This window comes from Sorex araneus, chromosome 3, assembly GCF_027595985.1.
Source record: "Sorex araneus isolate mSorAra2 chromosome 3, mSorAra2.pri, whole genome shotgun sequence".
NCBI lineage: Eukaryota > Metazoa > Chordata > Mammalia > Eulipotyphla > Soricidae > Sorex > Sorex araneus.
In genome coordinates this window covers 77,144,504-77,164,662 of record NC_073304.1, presented here as the reverse complement: position 1 = coordinate 77,164,662, position 20,159 = coordinate 77,144,504, and the positions used below count along the sequence as shown (strand labels likewise).

Sequence of the window (20,159 nt, the reverse complement as noted above, 5' to 3'; positions counted from 1 at the left end):
ATTACACTTCAATTTGTCATTTTCACTTTTTTCTAGCTTTAATGTCATCAGCAAATGAAGTTTTGAAATATCAATATTCATGAATTTGAAGAGATTATTTAGTCCTTTGTCTCTTTGCCAAGAGTATTAAGGATAAATGACAAAATGAATAGAAGTATGGCTGATTTTTAGATATAAGGAAATAACTATAATCATATACAAAATCAATAAATATAATTTTATTATATTGGTAGTTTACATTTTATATGTGTGGGGGTTTTCAGTGGGCTAGAGCGATAGCACAACAGGTAGGGTATTTGCCTTGCATGCGGGTTTGATTCCTCCATCCCTCTTGGAGAACCAGCAAGATACTGAGAGTATTCTGCCTGCACAGCAGAGCCTGGCAAGCTACCTATGGCATATTTGATATACCAAAAACAGTAAGAAGTCTCACAATGGAGATGTTACTGGTGCCTGCTCAAACAAATCAATGAATAATGGGACGATAGTGTTAGAGTGCTACAGTGGGCTTTTTCAATGCTCTATTTGTAAAGTATTGAAGAAACCTAATTAATTTTTTCTGACAACAGTCAATTTAAAATTCAGGAATTATATTTTCAATCTGTATCTTTGGGTTCTTAGAAGAGAAGTCACTATAACATTGCAGATAAAAGAGGATCATGATCAGGGAATTATAACAAACTATGCATCATGATTCTATTTTATATACTTGAACTATACTAGACCTAACACAAATTACCTTCATAATAGTAGAATATGAATGAAGAGTAATCTGGTTTGTTTTTATCATGAATTCACATACATTCATTTCTTATACTCACATAATTTTCCCTAAAATCACACAATAGTGTATTATCAAAGGAAATATAAGACTAAAAGACTAAAAGCATACAAAGTATTCTTGCCACTTGATGGAGAGACAGCCTCATTCTGAAATTGAAAATTAGAGCTAGTAAATTCTGTAACTTAACTATTCTATTTTTCATTCTGAATTATGACCATTAATTGGTTTCTTGGAATCGGGAAAGAGTATAGGATCACTACTACATAATTTACTTGCTGGACTGTGGGAATCAATATATCCAGGCATTTTCTATATGTATTAAAAAGGATCTAATTGAAAAAAAACTCTGAACTATAATGTTCATCAAAGCATGTTCTTACTAATTAATTAATAATATAAAGCCAAATTTGCAGGTAAAAAGATGCACCAAAAAACGAAAAAAAAAAAACTAAAGAGATAGTATAGGGTGAAGGTCATTGTCTTGCATGCTGCTGACCCCAGTTCCATTGCCAGTACCATATGTGGTTCGCTGATCAATGCCAGAGATGACTCCTGAACACAGAACCAGTAATAAGCAATAAGCACTGCTGGGTATAGTCACAGAACCAAAAAGAAAAAAAATCTGAAGATGATATATTTTTAAGCACAGTTAGATGTCTGTTAGTGCCAGTCAACCTTGAATCCTGTCCTCCTTTCACTCTGGAAGATGTCAGAAGAGTTGGGGGTGGTGGGGAGGGAGGGCAGAAAAAGTAGTTGACCAGAGACTTCTTCTGAAAAGCAAAGAACCAAATATAGTTGCTAAGATATATTACGCTGTGAGTCCATAAACATTGTTTCTAGGACCTGGAAATATAGCATAGTGGGTAGATAAGGCATCCCATATGGTCCCCTGAGCCCCACCAGGAGTTATTCCTGAACAAAGAGCCAGGAGTAAGCCTTGAACACGGCTAAGTGTGGCCCAAACCCCCAAATCTTGACTCAAAAATAGTTTCTAAATGTGACATAATCTTGAGTTCTATCATTGTCAATACTGTCAAGGGCCTATTATTTGAAATACAAATTTAAGTGGATCGTACAATTCTCAGTATTGATTACTAACTCTGGAAAGAGGGAGAGCTAAATGACAAGATAATCTATTTTTCCAATCAGTGGGCAGGGCATTTGCCTTGCACTCGGCAGACCCAGGTTCAATTCTTCCATCCCTCTCAGAGAGCCCGGCAAGCTACTAAGAGTATCCCGCCCACATAGCAGAACTTGGCAAGCTACCCATGGCATATTCAATATGCCAAAAACAGTAACAACAAATCTGACAGTAGACACGTTACTGGTGCCCGCTCGAGCAAATCAGTGCAGTGCAGATTATTTACCAAATACCATACAATTGGGCTAAAATTGAAACATGACATAATATTTAATTAATTTATTTAAAGCTGCTTACATTTAGAACTAGCCATTTACATCTTAATTCACAGTTGATATGATTTCCAGACATCCTATTTCATTATTTCACAATATATCTTCTGTTTAGTCAAATCATTTCCAAGTCAATAAACTATTTTTTAAATGTGAGCTTTAGTTTATTATAATTTAAAAGATAAAATATATAATTAATATATCTTAAATTCTAATACTGATCCTCCAAAAAATTCAGGAAACACGTGAATGGATTTATTTTCATCTCAATTTTTTTTGTTGTGTTTTCAAAACCAAGTAGAGGAAAACCCCAGTGAAATTTTAAGAGCTCAGGTGAAAGAAGGTAGTGAAAGTGGTCTCAAAACCATTGCAAATGCTTCCTATTTAGAACTAGCACCCTCAGAAGGACTAAATATCCAATTATCTTTCACTTCTCTTTACATAAAATATGTCTGCTAACCAACTTCCTCATGGCTGTCTTTATTTCCTTGTTTCTTAATGTATAGATTATGGGATTAAGTAAAGGGAATATTACAGTATGGAACACAGACACCACTTTGTCTAGGGAAAAAGAGTCAAATGGGCGAGCGTAAATGTAAATGGATGGCCCAAACATTAACACTACAATGGTGATATGGGAATAACAGGTCGACATGGCCCGATTGGTACTCTCACCTGAGCCTGAGTGTTTTTTGAGCATGACCAAGAGGAAGGCATAGGACATTAGGAGAGCAATAAAACACACCACAGAGATCAAACCACTGCTAAAGATCATTACTAACTCCTCTGGGAAGGTGTTGGCACAGGCAATCCGGACAACTTGTGTGATGTCACAGAAGTAATTGTCTAATTCATTGGGCCCACAAAAAGGAAGTCGAACGATGAGAGCCACTTGTACTATAGAGTGAATGAAACCCCCCATCCATGAGACAGCCACCAGGAGAGAGCAGAGTCGTCGATTCATGATGGTAGCATAATGGAGGGGACGACAGATAGCAGCATAGCGGTCAAAAGCCATTACTGTGAGCAAAAACATTTCAGAGGCTCCAACAAAGTGCAAGAAGAAGAGCTGTGCAATGCACCCACCAAAGGAAATTATCTTCCTTTCCACAAAGAAGTCTACGAGCATTTTAGGGGCTGTGATGGAGGAGTACCAAATGTCAAGGAAGGCTAGGTTAGCCAACAGGAAATACATCGGTGAGGTCAGATGTGGGTCAAGCCTGACAGTGAAAATAATAAGAACATTTACTGGAAGGATGAACAAATAGAAGGATAGAAATACAACAAATAGGACTAGTTGCACCTCCCGAGCCTGTGATAGGCCAGTGAGAACAAATTCTGTCACCCTGGTGTAATTAGCAGGTTCCATTTCTTCACTTTTTTTCATAATACAGCTAGAAATATAAAAAAATTATAATTACTCCATGTATCATTTAACTAGAGTTATATAACTTCTTTTGAAATCACTAGATGTTCTTGACCATTAAGGGATTAATTGCATTAGTATATATTTGGTTGCCAATTTTATATTTGATAAACCAACAAAGAGAAAACATAAATGATGACCAAAGACATTAGACATACTAGAAAATATATGAAGTGTATCATATATTTGAAACCAATTTCTGAATTTGTTAATGATTTTTTCTACATTTGGGGGAATAGAAAGATTTGGGCCCACACCTGGTGGTGTTCAAGGGACCATATGGAATGCCAGAGATAGAATCCATAAGCCACATGCAAGGCAAGAATTTTACCTGCTATACTATCTCACCAGCACTTAATTTCTAAGTTTTATAAAAAATAATATCCTCTCCCCAAATACTTACTTCAGAAAGCAAACATAATAGCTACCATTTGAAATATGTTCTATTCTTTCTAATTTTTGTTGCTGAGAAATCTATTTAACTTTAAAATATATGCTTATCTAGCAGTACTTTAATCTTTCAAAGACATACCAGAGTTTCATGTGCAATCTAAATGCTATACAACATAATAATAGATAAATAGCTACAATATTCAACAATATAGTTCTTCTGACTGGAGCCAGATCCCAGTACTCTAATGATAATGCATTTTATCCATTACTTCAGTGAGGTGGAGAGAAGATATGGTGATCTGAGGAGTGGATTTCCTTGCCACTTAAATGACCTACTGCTGTTTCAAAGTGGCGCTCAGAATGAAATTATGACAACAATTTTGCTAAGATCAAGTATGAAACTGGACACTACCAAAGAACAAAGCCCATCAAATAGAAGCCATATTATCATTCACCTTGCCAAATTTTTTTCCTCTCTTAAGTAATGTACTAACAGCAATACCAGGATAAATATTTAAGTAAAAATTTTGCTTCTGGGGGCTGGAGAGATAGCACAGCGGGTAGGGCATTTGCCTTGCACGCGGCCGACCCGGGTTCAAATCCCAGCATCCCACATGGTCCCCTGAGCACGGCCAGGGGTAATTCCTGAGTGCAGAGCCAGGAGTAACCCCTGTGCATCGCCAAGTGTGACCCAAAAAGCAAAAAAAAAAAATTGCTTCTGTTCAAATTGTGCTCCTTATAGTACTGTTGTTCATTAAAGGGTAAGGAGAAAAATTAAGGTTTGTAAAGCAAGTAAGTATCCAGACTCTGAGGTTGATTTAAGGAATCCAGTTTTTCCCCTTAGAAACCATTAGATCAATTTTCACATCATTTAAAAGACAAGATATTTTGCTTCCCAATAAAACATGCAATTTTAAAAATTGTATTATAAATAAGAGGTGGTTAATTGTAAATCATATCACCTGCATGTACAAACTGATGTGTACCAACCTGAATATGACCATGGCCTAAACTATAAAATCTGTAATTCTTACCCTGGCTTAAATTTGTACTTTGATATTTGTCAAAATAAAGCTGAAGAAGCCAGAGTGATAACACAGTGGAGAAGGCATTTGCCTTGCAAGCGGACTACCTGGGTTCAATCCCAGGTATCCCATATGGTCCCTAAGCACCACCAGGAGTAATTTCTAAGCCCAGGGGCAGAACTAACCCCTGAGTATCTCTGGGTGTGACCCAAAACGCAACAACAACAACAAAAATTAAGATGAGAGGCCAGAGCAATAGTACAGCAAGGAGGGCATTTGCCTTGCATGAAATTGACCTGGGTTCAATCCCATCTCATGGTTTCCCGAGCACTGCCAAGAGTAATTCCCAAGTGTAGATCTAGGAGTGACCCCTGAGCATTGCCAGTATCACCCCAAAACAAACCAAAAATAAAGCCAAAAAAAAAGAAGCCAATTTAAAAAAAACGAAGTTCAAACATGAAATCAAAAACTCTGTCCCTAGATAAATATTTATATTTAACATATAAACTAAAATATACAGCATTACTTCTATAAATATTCATTTGTTCAACAAATATGAAATATTTTTTATCTGCTGGGCTGGAGCGATAGCACAGCAGGTAGGACGTTTGCCTTGCATGCAACCAACCCAGGTTCAATTCCTCCATCCCTCTCAGAGAGTCCAACCAGCTACCGAGAGTATCCCGCCAAAAAGGCAGAGCCTGGCAAGCTACTCGTGGTGTATTTGATATGCCAAAAACAGTAACAACAAATCTCACAATGAAGATGTTACTGGTGCCCACTCAAGCAAATCAATGAACAACGGACAACAGTGCTACAGTGCTTATTATCTTCTAACTGGTAAGAATTCAACAGAATATGACTCAGTTTCTGCCTCACTGAACATTTCTGGAAATACAGACAGGCAATATAGGTTAACAAACTATAATATAATGAACAAAATATAAAGTGGAAAGGTAACTAACATTGTTAATAATAAGAGAAAGGAAATGGAAAATTATAAAAATAAATGTAATAGCATATGGTAGTGATGTGCAGAACAACTTTTTTAGAAGAGGTTCTCTGAATTGGAAACATTTCTACCAACTCTGAAATGAGAAAAGCATTTTAGGAATAGAGAAAAAGAAAATATTAAGGCTTTGTGTCAAGGAAAGCTTTCAATTAATGATGAATCTGTGGAATAAGACCAGAATAAAGAGATAGTCAAATACCAAATAATGTACTCTAAAATAAGAAAAAATGGATTTTAACAATTTCCAACATATATTAGAATAAAATACAAAATCTAGAGATTTTAAAGCTTCACAATATTTGCAATTTAGAAATATCATTACTATTATACAAATACGTTGAAGTGAGGACTGGAGAGACAGTACAGTGGGTGGGGCACTCTCTTTGAACATGACCTGCCCGAATTCCATCTCCAATGGTTCCCAGAGCACCAGCAGAAGTGTTTTCTGAGTGCAGAGCCAGGAGTAAGACCTGAGCACTGTTGAATGTGGCACAAAAACAAACAAAAGAACAACAGCAGCAGCAAAAACCCCAAATATATTGAAGCAAGATTATAAGTTTGGGATGGAGAAATGATGTGGCTTTAACTAAGGACATAGCAACAGCTATTTAGATAAGTTAATTATTTAGAAAATATTTAGAAGTTGTAAATGGCAATATTTGATGTTAAATTATATGCTGTTACTGTCATCAGTCGGAGTTTAAGAATTGTAATGTAAAAAGAGGAAAGAAAAAAATTTTAAAAAAAACAATTGTAATGTAAAACTTTATTTTTTTAAACTTTGCATCTTCTATATCTAAAATAAGGCTTATCCAGCTCACTTCAGATTCTTAAATCTGCCATTAATCTATAGTCGCATGCTAGAATAGGCTTGGGATTATGCCACAAAAATCAAGGGCAGAGAATTACAGAAAATTCTTCTTGAGGACTAAAGTCATCCAATGAGATTGTATTAGGACATTCCTCTCCAAGGCTACAGTTTAGAGAGTTGGCTATTGCAAATCAGCCTTTTATTAGAGCATCTGGTCAATAAGGGTTTTACTTAATTTTACACTAACCCACCTAAAGTTCCTAGATACAAGTCTGATTTTCTTTGTCTAAATTTTGCTGTTGTTTTTGAGTCCTAAAACAATTAAAATTGAGACCAAGGATACAACTCAGCAACAGTGTCTTGTACAGTAGACACAAGGGCCAGGAATATTGCTCCATAGTTGGAAACCTGTCTCATGAGCTGGGGGAGAAGGCAGCTGGAATAGAAAAGGGATCACTAAGTCAATGATGCTTGGAGGGATTGTTCAGTATGGGAGATGTGTGCTGAAAGTAGATAAAGGACCAAATGCAATAGCCTTTCAGCATCTATATTGCAAACCATAATGCCCAAAAGTAGAGACAGAGTATGGGAGAAATTGTCTGCCACAGAAGCAGGGGGAGGGTTGGAAAGGGGGAGTATACTGGGGACATTGGTGGTGGAGAATGTGCATTGGTGGGGGGATGGGTGTTAGATCATTGTATGACAAACTCAAACATGAAAGCTTTGTAACTGTATCTTCATGGTGATTCAATAAAAAAATAAATTTTAAAAAATAGTGTCTAATAGTGTCTTGCAAGTGTGAATCCTTCTGTTTTATCACCAACAAAGTGGGAAAAAAATATCATTATAAACTAGCATGGTTTTTAAAATTATAATTGCAAGTATTTAAGCATTAAGGCCTGCTTATCTTTGAACATCTAGTGAATTCCTTTTCTGTTTTTAATCTGCAGGGGTGCACTATCTAGAGGAGAACTACACAGAAATCAATGAGAAGAGAGGACCTTCTATATAGATGAATGAACTGAAATCTCTTCAAGGGAAAAAAATGCTTTTAGGGAGGGAAATCTGTGCATAAATTCTTCCTGACTTACTTCCTGACCTTCCTTACTTCATCTATGGATATACTCAAGTTTTCAGTAAACCACAGAGAATCTTGAAGAATTTAGAGAGGTTATCATATATAACCTGAAATAGTAAAAGATTAATAACTCAAGATATTGTGTTACAGTCATATCTGAAGGCTTTTTAAAAAACAGCTACATCATTTATAATGAGTGTTCATTCTTTCTTTACATAAAAATGTAAATGAAGAACCCTGTGAAATATTAGAGGTCATCTCACTTCAAGTTCTAACTTAATTTCTAATTAAGTTAACTTCATTACTATAATGTTCTATATGGTTTTCTCTTGTGATGCAGCAAATGATAGGAAATAAAGCTTGAAAGTAAGTTTAAAAAATGTAAATGAAGAAGCTAGTATCGCCCAGAGTAAAAGATCACTCATCTTAACCTCTTATAACAAAAAAAGCTAAGTTGTATTATATGAATTACATGTACACTCTGATTCAATAACATCAGGTAGACTGAAATTTGCCAAAGTAGGAAAACAGAAGAAAGGAAAAAGTTTATTCGTGAAAGCAAAGAAATTTGTAAAAGAAAGAGAATGGTATTCAACCTGTATCCTTTCTGAAAATGAAAACAGACTATCTTTGTGTTATATTGCCAAAAATGTGAAATTTTTCACATAAAATAAACTGGTTTCATAAAATAAAAAATATTTATCAATGGAATCAAGTGATGATTTATTAAAAATCCTTCCACAGAGAATAAAAGTATTTTAGTCTATCAAATCTTCTGATTGTGACTATAGTGAAATCTATGCAGTAGTTTTCACCTTACTGATCTGTGGGAATGCACAAAGGAAATACCAAGAAATGAGGACTTAGGTCAGCTGGTGGAGATAGTCTATAGTACACCATAAAAGTACTAAGTTTCATATTTAAAAATAGAGATGCGGGTGCAGTGCTGCCAAAAGGTCAACCTGTACCTGTTGAGTGAGTGCATCAGCAGCCTCATGGTGCCTTTAGGCTTCCTGATACCCCAAAATTGTTGCTATGCCTTTGACCGGACCCCAAAAACTTGAAACTAAGTTTCCCGAGAAATTAAATGGCCAAAAGTTTGGTATGTGGTAGCCATATATATCCACATACCATCTCCAGCTCAGCTATACAAGCTCATTTATCAGCCTTGCGTCAGAGACCCATAAACAAATCTCAAAAGATATCGAAAGGCACAGCTAATCTCGAACTATGCAAGGCTGAACAGACCAGTATATCAGAGTGGGGAGAGTCAGCCTGGTGCCTGCATAAGCAGAGCCCTCGGCAGCTGCTTGCTTCCACAATCCAAAATTGCCACCATGCCCTCTGCTGGATTCTGCCATCTTTGGGCAGACCTCACCAAATATAAACTGCTAAAAATTTGAGCATGCGGGTTTTGAAATCTCCAGGCTTTCTTGGGTTTGGGATGGGCTACCTCCCCTCACCTCCCTGTACTTCCAGAAGCCTCATTAGTCATATTCACATCCCAAAGCTGCCACTCAGTTAAGAAAAGAAAAAAAAGCTACTCTAGCCTTACCTTCCCGATAAATATACTGAAGGCCCTGAATAAACATGATAAACCCTTAGTACCTGTATTGCAAATCATAATGCACAAAAGGAAATAGAGAAAGAAGAAAAGTCCTGCCATATAGGTAGGCTGGAGGGGTGGGGGCATGGTGGGAGGGAAACGGGGCACATTGGTAGTAGGAAACGTATGTTGGTAGAAAGAAGGATGTTGGATCATTGTATGACTGAAATCCAGTCATGAATATCTTTGTAATGGTCTATCTCATGAATATTCAATAAAAAAATTTTAAATAAAGATATCTAAAGTTTTATTTTGAGAGTATTCTACCTTAATAAGAACCATTTTGGAGGGGTCTGGCAGATAGTTAAAAAAACTGTATAACGCACAATGCATGCACAAGATTCCAAGTTCATATTAAGCTTTGCATGACTCCCGGAATGCTACCAGGTACAGCAATGGTGGCATCAGCATCTTTGAACTCAAGCAGCATCATATTGCCAACCTGAGCATTGAACTCTCTTGTCTGGTTGGCTAAGTGGTCCCTGGGTTCCTTGAGCACTGCTTGCTAGACCCCTATGATGAGAAAGTACAAAAACAATCATCACTTTATCATTTGAAGGATTTGTTTTCTATTTAGAACTCAAATATATAGTCACACACTTATACAGTTTTGAGTTTCTCTAAAATCTTCATAAAGAATTTTATGAAGTTTGGGATACTCCTAACCTGATTTAAAAGGTAGTTTTAAAATCCAGTTTAAAAGGCAGCCTGGAGGGGGAGCAGAACAATAATACAGTGGATAGGGCACTTGTCTTGCATGTGGCCCACCCAGGTTCAGTCTTTGACACCCAACAAGGTCTCCCAAGTCCTGTCTGGAGTGATCCCTGAACACAGAGCTAGGAGTAACCCTAAGTGTCACCAAGTGTGACCCCAAAACTATCATAAATGAATATTTTTTATTATTTTTCTATGTTTAAAGAATACTGAGCAGAATTGAGTGACTTGGATTCTCATCATAATTTAACCATTGAAATATGCACAGTTGGAAGGTCATTCAACCTCTCTCCAGAAGTTTCTTCCTGCCAGCATTTGGGATTGAACTTGACTTTTAAGGAAAAATTCTATATTTCTGTGATTCTATTAAAATTAAAATGTATTGAGAGTAAAAGCTCAAGATTAATAAATTAAGGATAATGTTGGTGACTGTAGAAAGACAATTATGTATTTTGGAGAAACAGAATGGATGGAGGAAAGAGCAATGATCATGAAGGTAAGAAAAAAGAGATTATAAAACTTAGAAAAATATCGTATATAGCAATCACAGTTAATTAGAATAATAAATATTTCACTAATTCTTCTTTCAAAGTAGTACATTCACTTAAGAAAAATATTAAACATACTATTTTCAAATTATTACCCTATAATGTTACACTTCTTTAAGCCACTCTCTTCAAGTAGTATCTTTGGATCTGGAAGACTAAGAACAAGCTAAAAATGTCCTAGAAAGAAAGAATAAAATATATGACTTCTAAATACTACCATCTGATTCCATTTTCCCCAGACTATAATCATATGTTATTGTTGAAAAATAATTGCCCTCCAGCTATTCTCAGAAGGTCTCCTTTCAAAAGTGCCCCAAATAGTTTATGAATTATTTCTAACAAGCACTGTATGATTTGGGCCCCTAGTAACAGTCATCCATTGACATCCAGAATAAAAATATTACTCATTGCACTGTAATTGTCTAGTTTGTTTATTGGCCAAAATATCTCAGAAGCTTAAGCCCCTTGAGATCATGAAGTTTGTCTCATTTATATATCTATGGTGTCTTGAAAAGCTTTTGACACAGTAAGATACCCAATGTGTTCACTTAAAAAACATGAATAACACATAAATAAATAATTAAATGAATTTTAAGGAAAAAAGTTAATGCCATGTAAGCAATTCTAATGTATTTCCAAATCTAATTGTTTTATTAATTTATTTATTATTTTGTGACTTAGCTTCACAATTCCAATTTTGTTTCCTGAAATCCTCTTGTAAGATATCTACTCTTCACAAACTGATCTTGAACAATATTTACTTTGTTTTTCATCTTTCTTTTTCCATTTTTCTTGTTTAGTCTCAAGGCTGTGCCTACAACCAGCTTCAATGCCTTTCCTTGTCTTCTTCACAATAGCCACAATGAAGACCATGATAAACCGTATTTTCTCTGACTTCATTTCAGAAATGTTAGAATTTAATATTTTGAGAGGTAAAATCAATCACTTGGCAGACTCTTTGAAGACCTATAAATTGGAATTTTCTCAATTTAATATTGCTTGAGAATAGCTCATTTTGTATATCTAAATACAGCATATATTATATGTATAAATTCAGTTTTGAATTTGAAATATGGGGATTAAGCAAAAGAAGAAATAGCTTGTTTATCAACTTCAGTTAAGGTCTTCTCTATAGTATCACATTTCCTATAGCCTTTTCTTACTTGAAATTTTCTGCTTTTTATTGCTGTTCTTTAAAATTTTACATAGATATTTCATCATTACATCCATCCTATCATCTCAAAAATAGTTTGTATTATAACACCATTTTTCCACCTACCAATGATGGATGCCAGATCTAGTGTACCCAGGAACTCTAGCTGGGGAAGAAGATACCTCTTCCCCACCCACAACAGAAAGCTTTGTCTTCTACATTGTGGTATATATCAGTCCTTTCCCTGATGTAACAATGAGTAGTTAACTAGCTCTAAGATTTGTGACTGAGAAAAACAATTCCCTAAAGGCATGGACCAGCCAGCTAGGAATCAAAACTCTAAGGGAGTAATTTAAAAGTTGATGTGTACCTCATCCAAGGAGCATAAAAACACATCTGAATTGCCCAGAGCAAATAACAATAAAGGTTCATCTTTCTGTATTAGGGTCGGAAATTGTTTTGGCTTGTGATATGCCCTCTAGAATATAATGTGAATTTCTAAGTCTACTATCCTAGAGGAGCATATCATTTAGAGTTGGAGTCTTAGGAAAACATCTGTGCAAGTAAAATGTTAATACTATGTGAATTTTAATAATAATTAAATAATAATTAACGAATGCTTCTTTTGTTCACTATTTTCTAAAGCAGTAAATGAATATCTGCTATATGTCAAGAACTGTACTGGGCACTATGCATACAAAGATAAATGACAATAAACTTTATTTCCCTATATTATCTTAAAATTGACTCATCAGAATGTGCAAATACTTGGTAGTATTTTTTGCCTTGACATGTTTTATGATAAATAACATTGGATTCTATCTCATCTCTAATCTAGCAGTCAGATTTGTTTTCATACTTTTCAGAAAATTTTTCTCCTAAAATTTTATTCATATTGTACTCTTAATGGCCAAATGACATTTGGTTACAAGACATTAAATAACTTTTCAATTTTTTTTCTTTTTGAATAATGTAGGAGTACTGCTATTTGTTCAGCCATTGACTAAGCTGATTAAATTGGCCATGAACTCCACATTACTTTTTTTGTTTCCTTGTATCACCATGAGATAGAGTTACAAAGCTTTCGTGTTTGAGATTCAGCCATACAGTGATGGTCAAAGCCATCCCTCCACCAGTGCACATTTTCTACCACCGATGTCCCAAGTATTCTCCACCCTTCACCCCATATCCCAGTCCTCACTTTGCCTTTATGGCAGACAATTTCCCTAATAATCTCTATCTAATATGGGGCATTATGTTTTGAGTATTTTTCCCACTACCATTCAAGCCTACCTGCCAGGGGCAGATGCTAGATAATTTATTTTCCACAGCTCATTTTGAATATCATGAGAGCTCCCGTGGTGGCAACTGTAAGTATAAATTAAATTTCTAAATTGTAAATGGTTGGGTTCCAGAGACATTTCTGTATGGCACTAATGCATTTTGGGATTCAATTGGGAGTCTCTGGGAGAGGGCTGTTGGTGTGCTAAGATGGCATCAGAGGCAAATTATGGGTGTGATAGCCAGTCTTCTGGGTGGGCAGGGACCCAGGGAGAGACAGCCCAGGTCCTCTGCTGCCATGCGGCCTGGAGATTTAGTCCTGAACCCGCATACCTGGCCCTTATTTGTGAAAGCTCTTGGTCACCAGGATTCCATCTGGAACAGGCAGGGAGACTGCACTGGCTCCATCTAGGGTGCCCCGCTGCTATTGGCTAGGTATGGGGCCCAAGGAGACCTCCAGAGCTGTGGTGTCTTCTGGGACTTTGCTGCTGTGTCTCTGGGTCAGGGCTATTGGTGCGCTAAGATACACATTACAAAAATTTCAGCAGATTATATCTTGGTGAGGTCAATCTGAGATGGTGGAGTCAGGCTCGGGGTATGGTGGCAATTTTGGATTGTGGAAGCAAGTGGCTGCCGGGGACTCTGCTTGGGCGAGCACAGGCCAACCCACCCCCTCCAGTTTACTTCAGTTGTTCAGCCATGTATGGATCCGAGCTTAACTGCGGCTTTTGATCTCTTTCGAGATTTATTTAGGGGTCTCTGAAGCAAGGCAGGTAGTACAGCTTACATTGTGGTGCTGGAGTTGTTTCATGGGGGTGAATGCCAGTGCTTCCACGTGTATTGAGAAGTGGGGTAGGTAGCCCACTCCGACTCTGAGAAAGCCTGAGATTTCTGTCACGAAACCCACATACCAAAATTTTCAGGAGGTTATATCTTGGACAGGTCTGTCCTGAGGTGGTGGAGTCAGGTTGGGGGTATGGCAGTGATTTTGGATTGTGGAAGCAAGTGGCTGCTGGGGGCTCTGCTTGGGCAGGTCACCAGGCCAACCTGTCCCCCTCCAATTTACCCCAGTCTGATCAGCCATGCGCATGTCCAAGATTAACTGTGGCTTTTAATCTCTTTCAAGATATATCTATGGGTCTCTGAAATAAGGCCAACAAATGAGCTTGTATAGCTGAGCTGGAGGTGGTTTATGGGTATGGGTCTAACTTTTGACAGTTTAATTTATTGGTAAACTTGGTCCCAAGTTGTTTGAGTTTAGCAAGAGACAGAGGCAATTTTGGGGTATCAGGAAAGCACCATCAGGCTGCTGATGCACTCGCCCCACAAGTACAGACTGACCTGTTGGCGGCACCATACCCCCACTTTCAATTTTTTAAAAACTGCTCACTGATACATGAAAAGTTTACCAGATATTCTCTCATACACATTAACAACCTGTGTCTCAGTTAAAGATAAAAAGGATTAGAACTTAAAATGTAAATTTTTTCTTAATGACCTCAGAGGGTATTATAAAATAATAATTTTAAAAATATACAAGATTCAGTACCCCTTAGAACTTAATTTTCTTACCACCAAAGTAGAAATACCAAGCATATAAACATATTTTAAAATAAATTGAAGAAACTTGTCCAGGAAAGTGTCTATAACTTGGGCCATAAATGATAATCATGATGATAAAAAATTAAAGTTTCAATAAAAATAATATGTTCCAATTTCTATTGAGAATAAACATTTATCAATAAGAAAACAATGTTGAAACTATATTTTAAACTACTATGATTTTATCTTATGACATACAAAGAATTGATTTATGAAGATAAAGACCAATTGAAAAATTTATTATGAGAACTATCATGAATCAGAGGACCTACAAAATCACCTTTTCTTCTCTTTCAAATGTTTTGTGAAAAACAATCATAGAACCTGAACTTTCAGAAGACAATTGAAAGACTCCTAAAAGTGGCCATATCTATCCCCTCACAGATAAAGTATTGTCAATAAAAGTTAACACAGGACTGTGAAAACAAGACATGCTGGAAGGCAAATTTTTCTCATGTCACGAATCACAAATCACAAAAACCCATTGATCGTCGATTTCTCTAGTGGGCTTAGTAACCTCTCCAATCGTCCTATCCCTGAGATTTTAGAAGCCTCTCTCCACTCGGCCTTCCCAAGGATGCCTGCCACATTGGAGTCTCTTTCAGGATCAAGGGAATGAAATCCAGCTTGTTACTGGCTTTAGCATATGAATACACCATGGGAAGCTTGCAAGGCTGTCTCATGTGGGCAGGAAACTATCAGTAGCTTGCTAGTTTCTCCCAGAAGGAGAAGTAGGTTATAAGATATTGGGAGCTTGCTTTTAAGTCTCTGGATGTTGGCCATTGATGGGATTCCACACACCTGGGTTCCTCTGCCAGTACCTTCTTCATGTGTGAGGCTCGTCCGAACATGTGGAGAGGGGCCTTGAGCATGGCTGTGGCTAGGCTCCAGTGGTCTTCGTCCACTGGGATCTCTGCTTGGGGTGGGGAGGGAAGCTGGAGCCCATCCTCTCCGAGGGGCCCCAGGGAAGACAGCCAGGCATGTGGGCAAGAGACTCTGCATTGCTCTCTTCTGGAAGCTTGCTTTTAAGTCTCATGTCATATTTTCTTAAGTAATCAAATCCAGTATCTAGGATGGGAAAAATGACGAATTAATTAGAAGAGTTCTCAACGTTAAAGTCTGTTTGTTCCTGGAAACTGGACAATTTGCTAAAACTTTAGGTCTATTTTGGGGGAAGAAATTAGAGGTATTCATAAAGAAAATAAAATACTAATTTTCCTTTTGAGATTAGAATAGAGGTTAGAATAAAACAAACAATATTGAGCTTACAGGGGAAAGATCAGAAACATGAAAAATAAAGAGCATATCAAACATTCAATAGAATGTACCATATAAATATTAATTTTGTTATAGTGGTGTGAAAGGGTTGAGTGTCAGATGAACTAGTTAATTAATTGGTCGTTTTAAACCTCACCTACTGAAAAGGCGTCTAATTGAAATATGTAATGGAATGGCTGGGGGTGGGTGATAGTAACAGACAAAAGGAAAACCCCAATTAAGCCACCTTCTCTTTGCCCCTTCACCTATTCAAGAGTCTCACCCACACTCACGTGGCTATGACTGGAAACTAAGGCAAGGAGCAAGGAGTTTGCTGTGAAGTTGTCCTAGAGAGGCCCAGTAACAGGTAACAGGCCAGCAATTCAAAGGAACACAGGATACAGATATCCAACTAAAGATTCTAGACTAGGAACACATACACTGGACAGAAAATGGCATAGGGACAAGACCAGGTCATGGTACATTGGAGGAGAGCAGATGGTAAGGGACAGGACCGGGATGCTGTATGTGGACTAGGCATCAAAAAGCAGGTTGGATGAAATTACACATGGAGGAGCTAGTGAGATAGTACAGCGGGTAGGGCATTTGCCTTGCACGCGGCCGATCAAGCTTGGATCCCCGGCATCCCTTATGGTCCTGAAGCACCGCCAGGAGTAATTCCTGAGTGCAGAGGCAGGGGGAACCCTTGAGCATCACTGGGTGTGACCCAAGAAGAAAAAAAAAGTTAAAACATGGGTAAAAGGAGAGGTCTTGTCTATGGGGGAGGGATCTGGTCTCATCTACTAAAATGTATCTGTGTTTTATATGCAATTTTTTATTTAATTCTCAAGAATCAACAAGTTCAGGAATAAATCCACATTCACTTGTATCACTTGTCATCCTGTTATTCATCGATTTGCTCAAACGGGCAACAGTAACGTCTCCATTCATCCCTGTCGCGTGCTAGTGTAGCCCAATGGCATCTGCTCGCTACAGGAACACGAAGAGCCTCAAACCATTTATTCAAGGGTCTTGGTGAAGAAGTCTGACCATCTTGTAGGTGGGTGGCCATGCGGTCTTTTGACATCCCATGGAATCCAGTCGGTAACAGCTCTAGTCCAGCGGTTGTCTCCAAATCGCATTACATGTCTGGCCCATCTGATTTTCAACGCCTTGTCAAACAAGACAGTGTCCCTGATTTATGATCGTCGATGGAGATCAGAAATCCGGATTCCTTCTCTCACTTGAGTGGAACGTGATACTCAATTCCTCTTTGGGATGTCCGAATAGTGTTCTCACCCTGTTTTCATAGGGCCCAGGTCTCTGAGGCATAATTTATTGCAGGAAAAACAGTGGAGTCAAAAAGATGTGCTTAGAGCCAGAGGTTCTTCATCCTCTTAACTACTTCTTCGGCACTCTTTTTTTTTTTTAATTTTTTATTGTGGAAAGTTACAAAGTTACAAAGTTTTCAGGTTTAAATCTCAGTTATACAATGCTCGAATACCCATCCCTTCACCAGTGCTCATATTCCACCACCAAGAATCCCAGTATCTTCGGCACTCTTGAAGGCATTTCATGCCGCTCTCTTTCTCCTGCGCCTCTCAGGTGCCAGATCATTTGTCATATTGAGTTCTCGACCTCAGTGTACATAACTGTTGCATTTGGAGATGTTCATTCCATTGAGGGCAAATGAAACATTAGGAACCAGTTCATTTCTTACGAACATTGTCTTCCTGAGATTCAGCTGCAGCCCAACCTTTCCACACTCACAGTCGAAGTCGGCCAGCATTTGTACCACTTGGCTGATATTTGGTGTTATTAGAATGATGTCATCAGCAAAGTTGAGGTGGTGTAGTTGCTGACCATCCATCTTCACTCCCATTCCTTCCCATTCCAGTTGTCGCATGACGTTCTTGAGGGTGGCACTGAAGAGTTTCAGCGAAATGGTGTCGCCCTGCCAAACCCCTCTCTTTATGTCGATGAACACTTCTTTGTAGAATGGAGGGATCCTGGTGGTGAATCCACAATACAGTTTGCAGAGGATCTTGATGTCCTTCATCTAGTGTTCCGCCAATTCTATTCAGGATGACTCAAGTGAATAACTTGTAGACAGAGGACAACAGGCAGATTGGGTGATAGTTGCTGATGTCATGTATGTCTCCCTTCTTGTACAACAGAACAGTCCTGCTGCTTTTCCATTGGGATGGAACCTTGCATTCAGACAGGTAGCATGTGAAGAGCCAAGCCAGTGTATTGATGAGTACTGGTGGTAGATTCTTCAGGTGTTCGGGTCTGACCTTGTCTGGACCGGGTGCTGTATGCTTCTTTACCAATGAAATGGAGTGTCAGATTTCAAAAGTGAGAACGCTGGGAATGACATATCCATCCTTCGGAATTTGGTATGTGGGCAGGTGGACATGGCTATCAAAGAGAAACAAGTAGAAGTCGTGGAAAACCTTTTCCATTGCCCTTCTGGAAGATGTGATAAATCCATCAGGACTGCCCAAGATGAGGGCAGTCATCTTGGTCTTATAGTTGGCGAAGGACAGGCGAGTGTTGCAAATACTTTTCCTGACTTCTGCCGCATTGGCCAACACTGCTGCTCTTCTCTCTTTGAGGTCTTCCTTTATCACTTTTCTGCTTAGCTTTGTGAGCTTGAACTTTGATTTCCTGAGGCTTGAGAAAAACTTTGTTGGCGAATCAGATACTTTCCGAAGACAGGCGACTTTGTGGTTTTCTCTCTCTCTCTGCATTCCTCGCACAGTCATGGAGGTGCTGAATCAGCCAATCACATTCTTCATTGATGTTGTCAACAATAGCATCTTCCCATATTGCTGTAGTAGTGCCAAAGAGCTCCCAGTTGGTGGTCGTTCTTGGAGTTCTCTTCTTAAACTTTGTAGCCCTTTCTCCCCACTCCATGAAGTAGAATTTCGCATGAAGGAGACGGTGGTCTGATCCTACTTGGAATTTTGGGACAACAGTGACATCAGTCAGGAAAAACCGCTGACTGAATATGGTGGTCAATTTCATTGTGGAAGTGTCCACTGGGAGACTTCCATGTCCAACGTTCATATTCAGCTTTTTGGAACTGAGAGTTACCGTGGATGGTCCTGGTTGACATAATGAATTCAGACAGTCTCTCACCCTATTCGTTCCTTTCTAGGCCATTGATCCCAATGTGTTCTTTGGGTGACCTTCTAGGTCCTATGTTGGCATTAAAATCACCGACAATGACCTTGAAGAAGGTGTGGTCTTCTTTATAGAACTTCTCCAGGATCTTTGTTCCCGGGTCCTGTTGAGCCTGGTTCTGTGGGACTTCACTCATATGTGAGGCTCAGCCTGAGTGTCCGGAAGGCCACCTGGAACGTGGCGGCAGTTGGGTAGTGGAGGTCAGCCAATGAGAAATTTATCTGAATTTATCTGGCATAGGAAGGGTGGGTCTTATGGGTGTGACCCCTGCGTCGCCAGAGATTGATGTTAGCAGGCAGAGGATCTTTGCTCCTGGGTCCCGTTGAGCCTGGTTCTGTGGGACTTCACTCATATGTATAGAGCCCAGCTGGAACCCCGAGATTCAGGCCTGCACAGGGCTGGCTGAGCCGGATGCTCCAGGCAGGAATCAGGGGCTGGGGAGGGGAGGTGGTGGCCAATGCATTTCCGTCAGGCTCAGTGGAACCCTTCCTGTTGCATCCCATTTATCTTCGTGTTGGTTTGCACTTCAGATTTCACTTTTGGGGAACCCAGAGGAAAATGCACATTAGGGCTTACAATTTAAGAAAAGTTACAGGGGTTGGAGCATTAACACAGGGAGTAGAGCATTTGCCTTGCATGTGGCCAACCTGGGTTTGATTCCCAGCATCCCATATGGTCCCCCAAGCACCACCAGGAGTAATTCCTGAGTGCATAAGCTAGGATTCCCTGTGCATCACCAGATGTGACCCAAAAAAAAGGAGAAAAAAAAGAAAAGAAGGGACCCTCTGCGCCTAAAGACTTTGATTCCAAAGATGTAACACATTCGGGCATCCAGCGCAGCATCCGAGAGCGATGCACTGGGACACC

The 20,159-nt window shown here is 38.6% G+C and overlaps 1 protein-coding gene across 1 annotated transcript; it reads right to left on the bottom strand.

Moving 5' to 3' along the window:
• Positions 1-2,624: 2,624 nt before the first annotated feature.
• On the bottom strand, positions 2,625-3,569 carry LOC101539777 (olfactory receptor 4M1). Its single transcript, XM_004609524.2, has one exon. The coding sequence runs from the start codon at positions 3,564-3,566 to the stop codon at positions 2,625-2,627; it is 942 nt and encodes a 313-aa protein (XP_004609581.2). The 5' UTR covers positions 3,567-3,569.
• Between the last annotated feature and the right edge of the window lie 16,590 nt (positions 3,570-20,159).